This window comes from Vombatus ursinus, unplaced genomic scaffold (genome assembly GCF_900497805.2).
Source record: "Vombatus ursinus unplaced genomic scaffold, bare-nosed wombat genome assembly UNPS02010193.1, whole genome shotgun sequence".
Classification (NCBI taxonomy): domain Eukaryota; kingdom Metazoa; phylum Chordata; class Mammalia; order Diprotodontia; family Vombatidae; genus Vombatus; species Vombatus ursinus.
The window spans coordinates 6,385,251-6,400,413 of NW_020949971.1; the positions used below are offsets into that span (position 1 = coordinate 6,385,251).

At 44.3% G+C, this 15,163-nt stretch overlaps 1 protein-coding gene across 4 annotated transcripts in view; it reads right to left on the reverse strand.

Moving 5' to 3' along the window:
- PDE5A (phosphodiesterase 5A) overlaps positions 1-15,163 on the reverse strand; it is a 186,235-nt gene that overhangs the window by 30,266 nt on the left and 140,806 nt on the right. For all 4 annotated transcript variants that reach the window (XM_027853712.1, XM_027853715.1, XM_027853714.1 and 1 more), the window contains exons 13-14: positions 7,520-7,645; positions 3,199-3,293 (exon numbers count right to left, since the gene is read on the reverse strand). In XM_027853712.1, the coding sequence (XP_027709513.1) occupies positions 3,199-3,293; positions 7,520-7,645 (221 nt within the window). The remainder of the gene's footprint in view (positions 1-3,198; positions 3,294-7,519; positions 7,646-15,163) is intronic.

Consider the following 15,163-nt stretch of genomic DNA (forward strand, 5'->3'; position numbering starts at 1 on the left):
GACAGAGAGAAAGACAGAGAAGAGACAGAGACAGAGAGACAGAGAGAGAGACACATACACACAGAGACAGAGATAGAGTGAGAGAGAGAGCGAGAGCGCGCCAGCTCATTCCAGGCGTGGAGAACAGCCAGTAAAAATGCCCAGGGCTAGGAGTTGGAAGGAAAGAAAGAAGCACCTGTTAAGTGCCTACTATATGCCAGGCACTATGCTAATGCTTTATAAATATTATTTCATTTGATCCTCACAACAATCCTGGTAAGTAAGTGATATTTTCATCCCCATTTTACAATTGAGGAAACTGAAGCAGTCAGTGGTTAAGTGACTTGCCTAGGGTCACACAGCTAGTTAAGTATGAAGGGAAGGATTGAATTCAGGTCTTCCTGAGTCCAGGCCCAGTGCTCTATCCACTGTACCACCCAGCTGCCTTTATGTGCTGAGAACACCAAAATGAGAACCATCCCTGGAAAATTTTGAGTCCCTCCCCCTCGCCCCATGACTTGTCTAACCACAGGGATTTAGAAAGAAGAAAACCCTGGAAATGCTCAAGGATTGAAAAAAAGGAAAGAAAAAGGTCACAATGGAGCTAAAACTGCCTGCTTTCCAGTGGACGTGGATCCAGAATTCTGCATTACTGTCTTTTTTCCCAGGACATTTTCTGAAGTGGAGATGACGTCTCTCCAGATGTTTTCTGAGACATGTATTTTTAAATAAACAGAAGAAAAAAAATAACTGAATGGTTCTAGTCTCTGGCCAATTGAATGACCTTTGGTGGTGTCAGGGTAGGGGAGTTGTACTGATAACCTCCCACTTAATGTTATTAGACATCTTTGGGGGGGATGCGTCTCTTTTTGTTAGATCTCAGAATCTGGCAGGGGTCACAGAGATTTGTCAGGTTGATCAAAGCAATGATAGCAGTGATCTCCAAACCTCTGCTTTTATTCTATAGCTCTCTGATGTCCCCCCTCCCCTTGCCCCTTTGCAGGTACCTCCTAGTTTCTTTCTTACTGAATGTGATGCCACAGACCCCGACTGCACCTGAGGATGCTCTGGGGCCAGGGAGGCATCAGAAGGCAGCTTGGACAAAACAACAGCCTTCTAAGCAGCAAAGTCTAAGTCTCTGCCACTTGGCTAATAGCATGACGCTTTTTCTCATGACCAGGTCAGCCTGGGACACTGTTTATAATTTATTTAGCTGTTGGAACATTTATTTATTTACACATGTATACAACCGTTTAGAAAACAAGCCTGGACACACACTAACAGCTGTCATTTCCTTAAGACAGCAATCTTATAAGATCGTATCTATCTGTCGATATAGAACTGCTCTAAAATGTAAAATTTGATCACTAAGATTTAGATTTTTTAAAAATTGGAGCTGTAACAAAATCACCATGTTATTGACCTCAGGCTAAGAAAGAGAAATGATGATGGTGGTGGAGGATAAGGAAGACCGATTCCTCACTTGGCCATGAAGGCCTTCCTTTGGTGGGCACCATTGGGCTGTCGTCAGAAGCTGTCTGAGGATGTCCCAGGTGAAAATACTCTTTTCTCCCAACCCGCCTTAAAGCTATGGGGGAGTAGCACTCTCTGATGATCCTAAAGCACTGTTCATTAAACGTCACATGGGAGCCTCACAAGCCCAAGGGGTGGAGATGAGCAAACCAAGGCTCGGGGTAGGTTGCCTGTGGCCAGAGGAGAGCTTGTAGGAGATCAAGGAAAGATCTGAACCTGGTTCTTCTTGAGCCTCCAGCCTAACATTCGATCCACTACACACACCGACCCTTAGACAACTCGTTAGTTATTTCTACAGGGGAAAAACAGAGATCTAAGTTATCATTCCATTTATTTGGACTGGTAGAGCATCATGGCATAGATAGATAAAGTGAACATTTATTAAATGCTTACTATATACCAGACAAAGTGCTAAACACTGGACACATGCTCAAAAAAAGCAAGCAAGCAAGCCAGTTCCTGCCCTCAAGGAGCTTATTTACATTCTAAGGTTGGGGAGGGGGAGGGAATACATGTGCTGTACTTGGATTCCAATCCTGCCCCTGAAACTGCCTAGCTGTGTGACTCTGGGCAAATCATTGAACTTCTGGGACTCAGTTTCCTTATCTGTAAAATGGGGATAACGACAACACCTACTAGTAGAACAGGATTGTTGGGAGGACGAGAGGAGCTAACATACGGAAAGCATTTTGCAAATATTACATTAAAGTGATAACAGATGCTCGGTAATGTTAGTCTTAGTGTTCCCAGCAGTGGGACAAAGCAATCAGTCAACAGGCATTTATTAAGTGTCTGCTCTGTGATACAAATACCCCAAAATAAAACAATTCCTAGGAAAGTTAGCTAACTTGGCTGAGCCTCAGTCTTCTCACCTGTGAAATGGAACCAATATGACTTGTGGTGCCTACTTGATGGGGTCATTCTTGCACTCAAATTAAATAAAGTAATGAAAGTGCCCTGCAAGCTTTCTAGTGCCATGGAAACATCAGTTTCGATGAGCTCATTCTTCTCTATTTGATGGGGTTATTATTATTATTATCATTATTATCATTACCATTCCTAAGTAATAGAATAATAGCCAATATTTAGATAGCATATTAAGATTTCCAAGGTTCTTTACACACACTATCCTACTTGATCTTCACAACAACCTGGTAAGATAAGTGCTATTATGATTCCCATTTTACAGATAAAGAAACTGAGGCTCAGAGAGGGTAACTTGTTCATTATCATACAGATAGTAAATGGCAGAGGCAGGATTTGAACCCAAGTCTTTCTAACTCCAAGGCCAGCACTGTCTTTGCTACAACCTGCTGCCTCATCAGACCAAAGACTTAGGCTCAGATCCCAGCTGTGCACCAAGTTTCTTCATCTGTCAAATAAGGGAGTTAGCCTCCATGGTCTTTAAATGACTCCAAGGCTGGGAAAAAGACCCCTCTTGATATTTCAGGTAAAGCAAGTACCCAGTGGATTGTAAGCTGCTTGAAGGCAGGGACTGTCTTTTTATTCATTGTATCCCCAAGCACAGTGCCTGGCACATAGTAGGGGCTTCATAAATGTTTATTGATTGGATGAAAAACAAATGTCAAATGTTTTCTAAGGCTTTGAAGAAAAAGGCCCCTCTATCATTTAGCCCCCAAACATTAGGTCTGTCCTCTGCCCTCTGCCCTCTGCAGATGTGTTTACCTCTGTATATAAGAATTGTTCACCCCTCTGTGATCCAGGTCATGACTCAGAGCTGCGATCAGCAGGGCCAGGATCTCCAGGTCGGTCAGCTGGTTCTTTGCATACAAGGAGACACAGAGAGGAAGAGGTGTGAATGCTGGGCACATCAGGCAGAGAATCGATGGGATCTCATTGGGTTTGGTGGGTAGGTGCGGATACATTTTTGATGACGACATGAGCCCAATATCTGAGCTACGTGCCCCTCATTTTGGCCCCAGAGCACCTCGGTATGGCTGGAACCCCATAAAACATACTTCAGGCTGAAATGAACTGGACACAAATCAGCCTCATGGTGTGGCTCTGGTTACAAATGACCTTTATTGAAAGATGTAACTAGGATCCCTAGGATCATCTGTCCAGTCCCTTCAGAACAGCACGATACTGGCATTTTATTTTTTTGTTTGTTTTGTTTTTGCTTTTTGGTGAGGCGATCAGGGTTAAGTGACTTGCCCAGGGTCACACAGCGAGTAAGTTTCAAGTGTCTGAGGTCACATTTGAACTCAGATCCTCCTGACTCCAAGGCTGGAGCTCTATCCACTGCGCCTCCTAGCTGCCCCCCAGATGCTGGTATTTGAGGTAATCATCCTGGCCTCCTCTAGCCAGCTGTGGGTTAGACATACCTAGAACACCTGAAATTACCAGGCTTTGCCTCTCTGCTCAGACATCTTGCCTCCAACTCCACTGAATACAGCTGAGCTAGACTGTCCGAACCATAGATTCACCTGATCACCTGAACAAGTCATTACCAAAAGGTACAAAATGAAGGAAACAGTTGGTGAAATCTGTTTTTTAGATTTTCTTCTATTAGGAAGGATGAAGGAGAGTTGACTATCTTCAACTCAGAGATCTAGCTAGCACAAGGAGGTTTTACACAGGAAAAATAACGTCATCAACTCTTGGATTTAAAGCTGGAGGGATCACATGCACTCTCTATTTCTGGGATGGGGGGAGGAATCCAAGTTTGATTTTTTGGAATTTTACCCCATAATAAGCTTTAACAGTCCCCCCCACCCCCCACCCTCGCCTTTAATAACCTTGAATGGCTTAAAAATGTACTAAGATGTTTGGGATACTTTGTATAACTTTGGCCAGAAGCTAGAAAAGGAAAACTATTGTTGAGCCATTTTATTTGAGTGCTTTGAAAACAATCCCTCTGGAAAAACTAGCCAGTGAAAACCAGAAGCCTATGAAACTAGAAGCAGGGGGTAACTTCAGACTTCTAACAAAACCTACACACACATATTCATGTATTTATGGAACATACACATATATACATGCATACATGTATGCGTGTATATATGTACATGCACATAAGTATATACACATAATGCATGTATGTGTGTGTATACATGTGTGTATATACATATGTGTATATGTGTGTATATGTATGTACATACATGAAAAAGTGAGGGATTTCTATATTTCTATTATTTTTCCTGTGTAAAATCTATTTAAACAGTGTCTGGCACAGCTCTAAAAAAAGTCAAATTCTTCTGCCGCATTATGGAATCAGACCCTATTTAGTTGGGCTATTCCAGAGGTGGGGAGCCTGCAGCCCCCAGGCCACATGTGGCCACCCCTGGGCTACTCAATTCCCCTGAAGTTAGCAAGGAGACACCAGAGGACCATTCGGATTTCAGTCTGGGAAGTAACTATCCCTGCTGTGGCTCTGTGCTCTGGTAAAGGCCTCTGATCAGTTATCTTAACTGCTACTTTGGCCAATCAGTGTGACCCTTAACCTCATTCTATCAATAGTATTTGTAATGTTCAATTTTTTTTAATTCAACAGGTGTCCTGTAGGAAACCAAGATGGAATCATCTTTGGGAATCAGAGAGCATATAGAATTTGGAGCTCAAGGGGATCTTTGTGAACACAGGTAATGAGGTTCCCTGTATATGACATGCTGCTCACTATGAGAACGCCATGCTTGGGCATCAATGGGTGAGTGGTGCTATCAGTGCAGTAGATTTATTACCCTTGCATGGAAGTGTGAACACCTGTTATTCTCTGGGTTGGCTTACTTACTCCCTTGTGCCCTTGCCCTGGTAGGTCTAGATTCCAGCGGTAGACTACCATATGGTCACACGCAAACTCCCCCAGATGGTTACAATCAAACTCTCAGGGAGTCCGAAGGGTAATCCCATTGAGAATCCCATTGGGGAATCCCTCCCCCTACTCATTCTCTAACTCTTAAGCCCCACTGATGGATTTCCCATGAATACAACCAGCTACTTAAAGTATAATGTGTCCACCTGGTATGTGATATTATACAACCAGCCACTCACAACTTCATTTTATTTTCCTTGTTTTTGTTTTTGGTTTTTTTTGAGACTTGGCATTTCTATCACAGGCTGAGCCCATGGCTGGTTGCCACAGAAGCTCTGACTTGCTCTGTTTCTGACCTGAGCCAGTTTGACTGCCCTTTGGTGGCCTGGTGACCCCCTGCATCTAAATATTCATCTATAATGGCAGCAATATCTTAAACCCTTTAATGGTAGATTCCAATCTTCTCCTTTACCCAGAAATACTGTTAGCCTTAAAGGGACAGTGTCCCTTATGTAGAGTTGGAAGAGACCTTGGAAATCATCCAGTCTAACCCTCTCACTTTACAGAGGAGGAAACTGAGGCACATATTTATTTCTTTATACATTTTTAAAAAGAGCGTGAACGACACAGTGATAATTACCATTTCCTTAAGATAACTATGTTCTTTAACAGTATCTACCCATATAAAACTGTCTCTAGAGTACAAAATCTGACTTTCAAAACTTAGAACTGTGATAAAACCAACATGTGGTTTGTTTTCACTTCAGAGGACTGAACTCTCCCAGTATCACACAGTTATTAAGTGACAGAACCAGGATCAATCACCTCCCAGCACCCTCATTTTATCCCTGAGGAGACTGAAGCTCAGAAGGTGAAGGGCCTTGTCTTAAGTCACACACCTCGGTGGTCTGGGGCCAGTGCTTGAACCCAAGTCTCTCAATTTCCAGGCTGTGTTCCCTGACCTCTTGCAGGTTGAGAATAGAGGAGGGGAAATATCTCACTTTTTCCTATTAACACCATCAATACTGCTTTCCATTGCCAATTGGGGCAGCTAGGTGGTGCAATGGATAGAGCTCCAGCCCTGGAGTCAGGAAGACCTGAATTCAAATTTGACCTCAAACACGCACTAGCTGTGTGACCCTGGATAAGTCACTTCACCCTATTTCTTCAGTTTCCTTATCTATAAAATGAGCTGTGAAGGAAACGGCAAACCACTCCAGTATCTCTGCCAAGAAAACCCACAACAGCCAGAAACGACTGAAAACAACTAAACAATAATGATCAATTCTCATCCTGCAGGGTATATATGATGGGGTTCCATGAAACCAGTCTCTTTTTTGAGGGGTCATTTTAATAAATGGCCTGCGATCCGCACTGGGGGAGAGCACATCCAAATGGGTGAAATCAGGTGGAAACAAAGATACTATGTATACAATGGAAGGACAGCTACAATGAGGTTAAAGGTTGCTGTTTTGCTCTTCCTTCAACAACAATGAAACCTGTAGAACTTAAACAGAATCACAGCCTCCAGTTTGGAGGGACCTCCGGGGCATGAAAAACAACCACTTTCACAGCTTACTCAGTGGGTGGATGATCAGCCTCTGCTTAAAGATGTCCACGGAACAGGAACTCATCCTCTCCAATTCCAGTTTTGGGGAGCTCTAATTGTTAGGATAGCTACATGGCCCAGTGGATATATGCTTGGCCTCCAGTCAGGACGACCTGAATACAAATCTGAACTCAGACACTTACTAGCTGTGTGACCCTGGGCAAGTCACTTAACCCTGTTTGCCTCAGTTTCCTCATCTGTAAAATGAGCTGGAGAAGGAAATGGCAAACCACTCCTGTATCTTTGCCAGGAAAATTCCAAATGGAGTCCTGAAGAGTCAGACATGATTGAAACAACTGAACAACAACCGTTAGGAAGTTTTCTGCACACCAAGCCTACATTTGCCTCTCAAAACATCCCTGCTCCTGGTTCTGACCTCTGGGACCAAACTCTCCTTCTAACGTCAGCCTTTCCAGCCTCTGAAGGAGATGATCACATTACCCCCCCAAGTCTTCTTCGGTCTGAGCAGCTCCTTTAACGGAGCCTCCTCAGGCATAAAGGTGAGGGCTTTCTCCATCTCGGAATGTAAGTGGAATGGACTAAACCGTGTTTTCAGCGTTGGCATTAAAAATGAAACAAGGCAGAGGTATGACTTGGAACAGTGTGAGAAGGGAGTGGGCGCCTACCTGAATTCTGCCCGACTTCAATGCAGCGAACATGCACTGGGCCGTGTTAAAGGCATGTCGCCAATTGTGGTAGGCTACGTTCTTCCGATAATTCTTTTTGATGCTTAGAATCCACCTGCAAAGAACCTTGAAAGGAAACAAAGTATAATTTAGTCACACGTAAAACTCAAATTCATAGTTATACGTTCTGTCTGACCTTCTTTGTGTCTCTCTGGGTCTGTCTCTCTCCTCCCCTCCAACCTACTTACCTAGAGGTTATGTGTTCACGTCATGTACAGGAACCCACTATAACGGTACATGCAGAAGCCCTCAGCGGTACCCAAGAAGAGGGGAAGTCCTCAAAGTTCCACCCACCCATCCTGCCCACTTGACACCATTGGGAAGGTGTTTACACACTAAGTTTGGTGAAGGGATTATGGGGGGGGGCAGGATAATGGTAGGTAGAATGCCAACACCACTGTGGGGTCCAAAATTCTTCAATGTACAATAAAAGAAACTAAGGCAGATCTCTGGGCCAAAAGCACTTTATTGAAAGCTCCATGGCCCCTTCCAATAAAGTGGACCTCACATCTTCCTCACAAGTGGAGATTTCCCCTCTCTCCAGGGCCTTAGTTTTACAGTGCTTGATAGCCAGAGGCACAGAAAAGGTAAAGTAAAATACAGAATCTCATTGGTTGATAGACCTAGCTCTTGACCGTCCAGGAGGGCCTGAAATGATGCATCAGCATGGGTGGTCACAGGATGGTCAAGCAAGGGTCATCTCTGCTAAGTGCACAAGATGGGCACCTCCTCATTGTTGGGCAAGAGGGGGTGGTCTGGGGGTAAAAAATAAGTTGAGGGACTTTCCATACCACGTCAAGACATCCCACCCATGCTGGATTTGGGCAGGGTGATGAAACAAAAGTGGGCAGAGGCCTGGAGTCCTGCCATCCTCTTGCCCACATTGGCCTTGGTCCTACAGGCCAAAAGGCTGAGGTCAGCATTCTGGTGGTTAGGCAAGTAAACTTTAAAACAGGTTAGTGAACTTATAGCCTGTAGTTTAAAGTTTGGGGCCTATTATGAGAAAGAATCTATCTCATCTAATTATCCCTAAATATATGTAAAGTATACAATTCCTGTCATAATATTAGTTGACTAGACTGACTGAATGTATATTAATGGATAAGTATAAAACTAATAATCACTAACCCTATAAAATCCCACTAAACTGAATAATACTGATTAGAATACAATAGGGGCTTATAAATCATTCCTCTAACCACTATCACGGCTTCGAGGTCTCTCTCTCTCTGCTCTCAGGCTACCCCTAATTGGGTTCAACAATGTGGTGCAGTGGATAGAACAGCCCAGCACTCTGTTACTCACTGAGGAACCTTGAGCAAGTCCCTCTCTGGACTTCCTTCATTTCGTAGGAATCTAGATTTAGAGCAAGATAGAGGCAGAATAAGTGACTTGCCCAAGGTCACATAGGTATTGAATGACATAGCCAGGATCTGATATTCCAGTTCATTCCCACTCATTTTTCAAAAAGGGAAATCAAGATGTGTGAAAATGTGCTTTGCTCAAGGTCACATGGGTAAACAGAGGCAGAGGCAAGACTTGAACCCAAGCCCTCTTACTCCAAACCCACTGCTGTTTCCCTTGAACCATATTTCCTCCATAAGGTAAGGAGGTTGGAGCTGATGATCGTTAGCCAAAACTGAAACCTAGGATTTTTATGAAATGGTGCACTGTACACACCCAGAGTTATTACCAGTTTACAATGAAAGGATTTTATTCCTGTGCAAAATAAACCCTCAAAGACTCTATTTAAAAAGCATTTTTAAAGGTGGAAAATAAAATCTTTTCAAAGTCTCAGAGCTTGGGTCTATTTCAATCTTTATATGGTGTTCTCCATAAAATTTCCAGAGTTACTGGGCACAGGCCTGGTTATTCTGCTGATGACGCCTTCAAACCTTTGCTTGGTCTTTGAATGGGTGGGAACAGTCATGTCCTCTGTGAAGTGAGGTCTGCTTTAAGTGCGTCAGGTGCTCCAAATACCCAGAACATTCACTGTTCTGTGGGATGTGAAAAGACAAACCTTCCAGAGCTTGAGGGGGAAAAGCTACCCCTTGGACAATGTTCAACCCAGTGAGGATGATGGCAGACAGAGGCTCACTGAGCTCTGTCAGTGGCACGGGAAGCCAGATGCTCCTTAAGGTCCAAGATTCCCTGCTCCCATTAGGTCCCATTGGCATCACTGCTCCACTGAGAGCATTCCACCACCTCTGCTGATGAGAGGACAGCAACAAGACCTCATTGGCCCCTGGTCCTTTAAAGACTGCCAGGTTGAAGATGCAGCTCGAGGAGTACCTTCCAAACCTACCCTGTGAAGGTGGTTTGTGAAGTGGGTTGGGTCCTAGATCAGAGGTCTTTGTGTGTGTGTGTGTGTGTGTGTCCTGAATGTCTTGGGCAATCTGGTAAAGCCCATGGGCCCGTTCTCAGAATAATGTTTTAAATACATAAAATAAAATACATAGGATTACAAAGAAAACCAATTCTATTTAAATATATGTGTCAAAATATATATAAAAATAAGTTCATACACCCCAAGCTAAGAACCCCTGTATCTTGGGTATCACTTTGTGAGTTGGGTTACTAATTCTATTTTGCATTACTTGATCATGGTGATAGTAGCCCAGAAGAAAGTATCCCTGGGAGAAAATGGATCTCTAAGGACAAGAAAGGTAAGACCAGTCTCCTTGGGAAGACTTTAAGCTAGGGCTGCGAACTTTGTTTGAAAGGTTTAGAGGAGAAAAAATAGCCTAGGGCAGCACTGTGTGGTGTTCTAGAAACTTCTTGTTCCGAAAGAAACAAGCATGGGAAATAAACAAGAAGACCAGGAGATTGATTTATGGACTCAAACATTTACAGCAATCTGCAAACACCTTGAAGTACATGTGATATTGGAGGGAGCCCAAATGACATGCAGAAGCCAAAGGTCTCCTTGACTTCTTTCTTTTCCTTCTATGAGAGAATTTTTGACCATGGCAACTGAAAAAATAAAGATAAATGCAAAATGACCCTCAGTTCTGGTTGGCCCCTTCTGCCTGTGCAGTGGTGGTAGCAGGGCAGGGGGGCTGGTAGGTGCTAAGAGTCAGAGAGTTTTTCTACCACAGTGAGAAGACAGCATGACTTAGTTTGGTGTTCTGCAAGCAGCCCGCAGGGTGCAGGGTGTGCAGGCCTGCTCTCGACCTATAATCCAATGACCATTGAACTTTATGGGTGGAGCCCTCAATGTGAGCTCTTCAGTCAATGGCCAATGAGCTCACCTATTAAGGGAGGAACTAAAAATATCAATATTGATATTTTCACCACGAATGAAACAGAATATGAAAGAAGTTATGGCTCAGTGGAAGGAGGCTCACAGATTCTCTGGAGAGAAGCAAATAAAGGAGGTGATAGAATGACTCTCATCCGAGTCATCAAGAAACATCATTTCATGGGCCAATGGTCATTTTGCTTTAAAGTGTGCATGGTAGGCAAAAAGAGTGTCATAAAGATAATGGTGTATTGAATAGTTGTACCAACATCACCTAAGAGAAGGAAGAAGATGAGGAAATACGATGGAGAACTCGGCCAGACGTCATAGAAAAAGTCAACGCAGCCCACAATGTTGTTATTGTTGTTGAACCTTCATTTTTGAAGAGGACCAATGACATCATGGGGGATGGTATATGCATGAACTGAATTTAAGTAAGACAGACTTGCAGCGTAAAGAAGGGAGGGAGGGAGGGAGGAAGGAAGGGAAGAAGGAAGAAATTTTGTTTAAGAGTGCCCCTAATATCTATCTCACCATGAGAAATAGCAGAAGCCATCCAGCAAGTTGGGTAGATTCTCCATGGAGGGTGTGTGAGGGGAGTTAGAAAGAGCTTTTAGGTCATCCAGGGTTAGGGAACATGATATGGGTAATTATCCAGTCAAGGAGATTGATAGGTGACAGATAAGAGGAAAAAGTGAAAAGGCATTTATTACATGCCAGGAAGGAAAGAAACAAGCATTTATTTAGCCCCTCCTATGAGCCAAAGCATTTTACAAACATTATCTCATTTGATTCTCACAACAACCCTGGGAGAAAGGTGTTACTATTTCCATTTTACAGTTGAGGAAACTGAGGCAGCCAGCAGCTAAGTGACTTGCCCAAGATCACATAGCTAATAAGTTTGACTTTTGGCTCCATAATCTAGCTGTAGGTATTGTGCTAAACTCTAAAGGTACCAAAAAATACAAATAAAAAACTCTTCAGGGGAGGGATCTCCAGGGAAGGGAGTTTTGTTCTAGGGAGGTGGAATGAAGAGGGAATGTTGTCATGACTTCTCAGAAAGCATCAAAGAGATGGGGCTGGTCAGCTGAGAGGTCAGAAGCAGAATGAAGCAGTCCTGGAAGAACATAAGGAGTGCTTTGAGGAGGAAAGAAAGAAGGAAAATGATGTGTAAAAGCCAAGGGGAATGGTAGCCTGGATCAGGAGGCTGAAGGTTAGAAGAATATTACCCAGAGAAGGGTAAGAAAGAGAATTGCACACTTGGAGGGAAGAGCCATGAGGCTCCTTGTGTGGAGTGGGTCATTGGCCAACCCTGGGGGCAGAATCAGCTTGCACTCTAAGGCATGATGAGGTGGCTCCCCAGGTGCCATTAGTTAGCGGTGGTCAGCCATGAGAGGTAGGCGGTGGTGATACAAGGCAACATGCAGAGGGGGCATTCAGCTCTGCCCATCTGATTTGTCAGTCTGGTAAGTGAAGAGGTGCATCTCTTCCCATGCCATCTATCCTGGAATGGATGAACAGCCTAGAAGACTTCTCAGACTTGACCACTATTCCCCAGAGATAGCATCAGAAGAAGACTTGAACTAAAAAGCAGAGTTATGGGGAAATTCCAGGCAAACATCGGGGGGAAACGTCTTCAGGGTCACAAGATTTTTTTTTTACTACTAATGGAAAAGAGAGCAGTAGGCATGAGGCTAAAAAGATGGAATCTAAGGAAAAGGTTCTGATTTTGGGACCACAGCCAGAAATATAAGAATGATGGGTTCTTGGATGGAGATGGAGTATACTTAACAAAGGCCGGTAAAAATTGGTTTGGTTGGAGACCCGCAAATCTAAGCTGAAATTGGAAAAGGGCTGGTGAAATTAGCTCGTAAACATTCACAAAGTCAAATGTCATGGAACACATGGCCCTGTCGAAGGCATCACCAACCTTACAGTCCCCGAGGTTCACAAGCTCACTGCATTCCCAACTCCATGCCATCCCCTAGATCCTATCACTTTCCCAAATCTTATTGTTTCGACCTCCATAATGTTTCTCGTAAACTTCCTCTCTCGTTACATAGCCCCCATGCTAGTGCAGGCCCTCATCACCTCTCATCTGGACAATTAGCTACTAGTTACTCTTCCTGACTTGTCTGCTGTTCACTCCAAGGTAACCTTCACCCAGCTGCCCTACTCAAGAAATTCCAGTCTAGACAGATGAGGCATCCCATTACCTCTAGGATCCAACAGAAATCGTCATTTAAAGCCCTTCACCCAGAGTTCGTGATAAAGATGATAAAAGCCAACTACTGCTGGCCGTGGACCCTAGATGGAAGACTGGATTTCAAAGGAAAAAGAGGCAGGATTCCATGGCTCAATATTGTTCAGGGGAAGCTGGCTCAAGAAGAATCCAAAGCTCTGGCAGGCACAGTAATGGTTTGGATAAGGAGAAAAGGAAGGGGGAGAGGGACTTTTAGAGACTGATGCGGCTCCCTCTGACCAGCTCAGATTTTTAGAGATTCACATACAGAAGATGGAAGGAGGTCAGGGAGTGGAAGATGAATATCACAGGGTGACGTGGGCCTGGAAGAATAAAGACAGGAAAGGGAAGCCTGGGGTGAGCTGAGGCTGGCAATGAGGCTAACTTTAAAACAGCAGGAGCAGCAGCGATGACGATGACAACCGTGTTAGGGTAAAGGAAAGAGGAAAGAGCAGACAAAGGCCATGGTTCAAGATGAGTGGAAGAATGACAATGGAGAAGAGCCTAACAAAAAATGCTCTCCTCAATGCCATGAGGTGCTGGCTTATACAGAATGAAAGAGATGATAATCAATCACTAAGCATTTATTAAGCGACTATCATAAAAGCTAATCCATCTCCCTACTCTGTCCTGGTTAAACATTGTCTGGGATATCGTGGGAGGGCAGGTGGAGGGGAGGGGACAGGGTTACAGCCGTCTTCAAGTGTTTGAAGGGGCCCTATATGGAAAATCGTTGGACTGGTTCTCTTTGGTGCTAGAGGGTCGAACCAGGAACTAAGGATAGAAGTTGCTGAGAAGTGGGTTTAGGATTGATATCGAGGAGAAAACGAACATTCTTCCTAACAATCAGCAATCTAAAATAAAAATAGTAATATAATACCTAGCATTTATACCAGGCAGCTAGAGCACTGGGCTAGGAATCAGGAAGACTTATCTTCCTGAGTTCAAATCCGGTCTCAGACACTTCCTGACTGTGTGACCCTGGGCAAGTCACTTAACCCTGTTTGCCTCAGTTTCCTCATCTGTCAAATGAGCTGGAGAAGGAAATGGCAAACCACTCCAGTGTTCTTGCCAAGAAAACCCCAAAGAGGAGCACGGAGAGTCAGCTACAACTGAAACGACCAAGCAACCACAACAATAGTTAGTGGCTGCTCGTGAGAGGCTGAGTGACGTGGTGATCAGAGCACTAAGCTCTGAGTCAGGAGGAGCTGGCTTCCAATCGTCTCAGACCCCTGGCTGGATCACTTCCTCTCTGGGCCTCAGCCGCCTCACCGGTAAGTGATGAGTTCGGACTTGATGACCCACTCAGGTTCTTTCTGATTCCAAATCTATGATTTCTGATTTTGATGAGAGAATACCAGGTGGTGTATTGCTGCTGTGGGAGAGACAGAGGAAACGCAGCAGCAGATCTGAAAGGGCTTGGAGGGCATGGCTCAAGAGACGCTTACTCTGGTGCTCCCGAGATACTGATGTTGTGCTCCCCTCTGATCATGTCCCATCCACACCTTCCTTAGGAAGGCGGTGGTCTTCATGAGCTGCTCTGGCCCAAATTAATCAACTGAAGGCAAGCCCTGGTTAACGGCCTCTCCAAATGCTGCTGAATTGGACACGGGAAGACACAGAACGAAGCCTTTGCTAGTCCCAGGTGCTCAGCCTTTACGGGTCACATAGTTCACCAGACTTGGGCTCAGGGGCAGAGGGAGAATCTCTATTATAGCCATGCCATGATGGGGCTATCGAAAGGCCACACGACCTTCCCAGCTCTTTCCTTAGCTACCGTCTCTCATGAATGATGAGTGCTTTTCCCTAGTACTCTTCTTCCATGGCCATGCCTGCTACTCTCAATCAATCAACACCCATCTACTAAGAGCTTACTACATGCCAGGATTAATATATACACAGGGAGAAGAGTCGCCTGTGAAATGGTGAGCTCAAAGATACACACTACGGAGTATTAACGGTTTACCGCCTCTTGAGTGAGTCCAAGAGATCTTCTTCAGGAGGTGAGTGTGGGGTGACCTTTTAAAGACGTGGTGGCCAGAGGGACAAGAGAAGACACTAAATAGCCAAGTCCCTACATGTGAATAGAGAAAACAGGAAA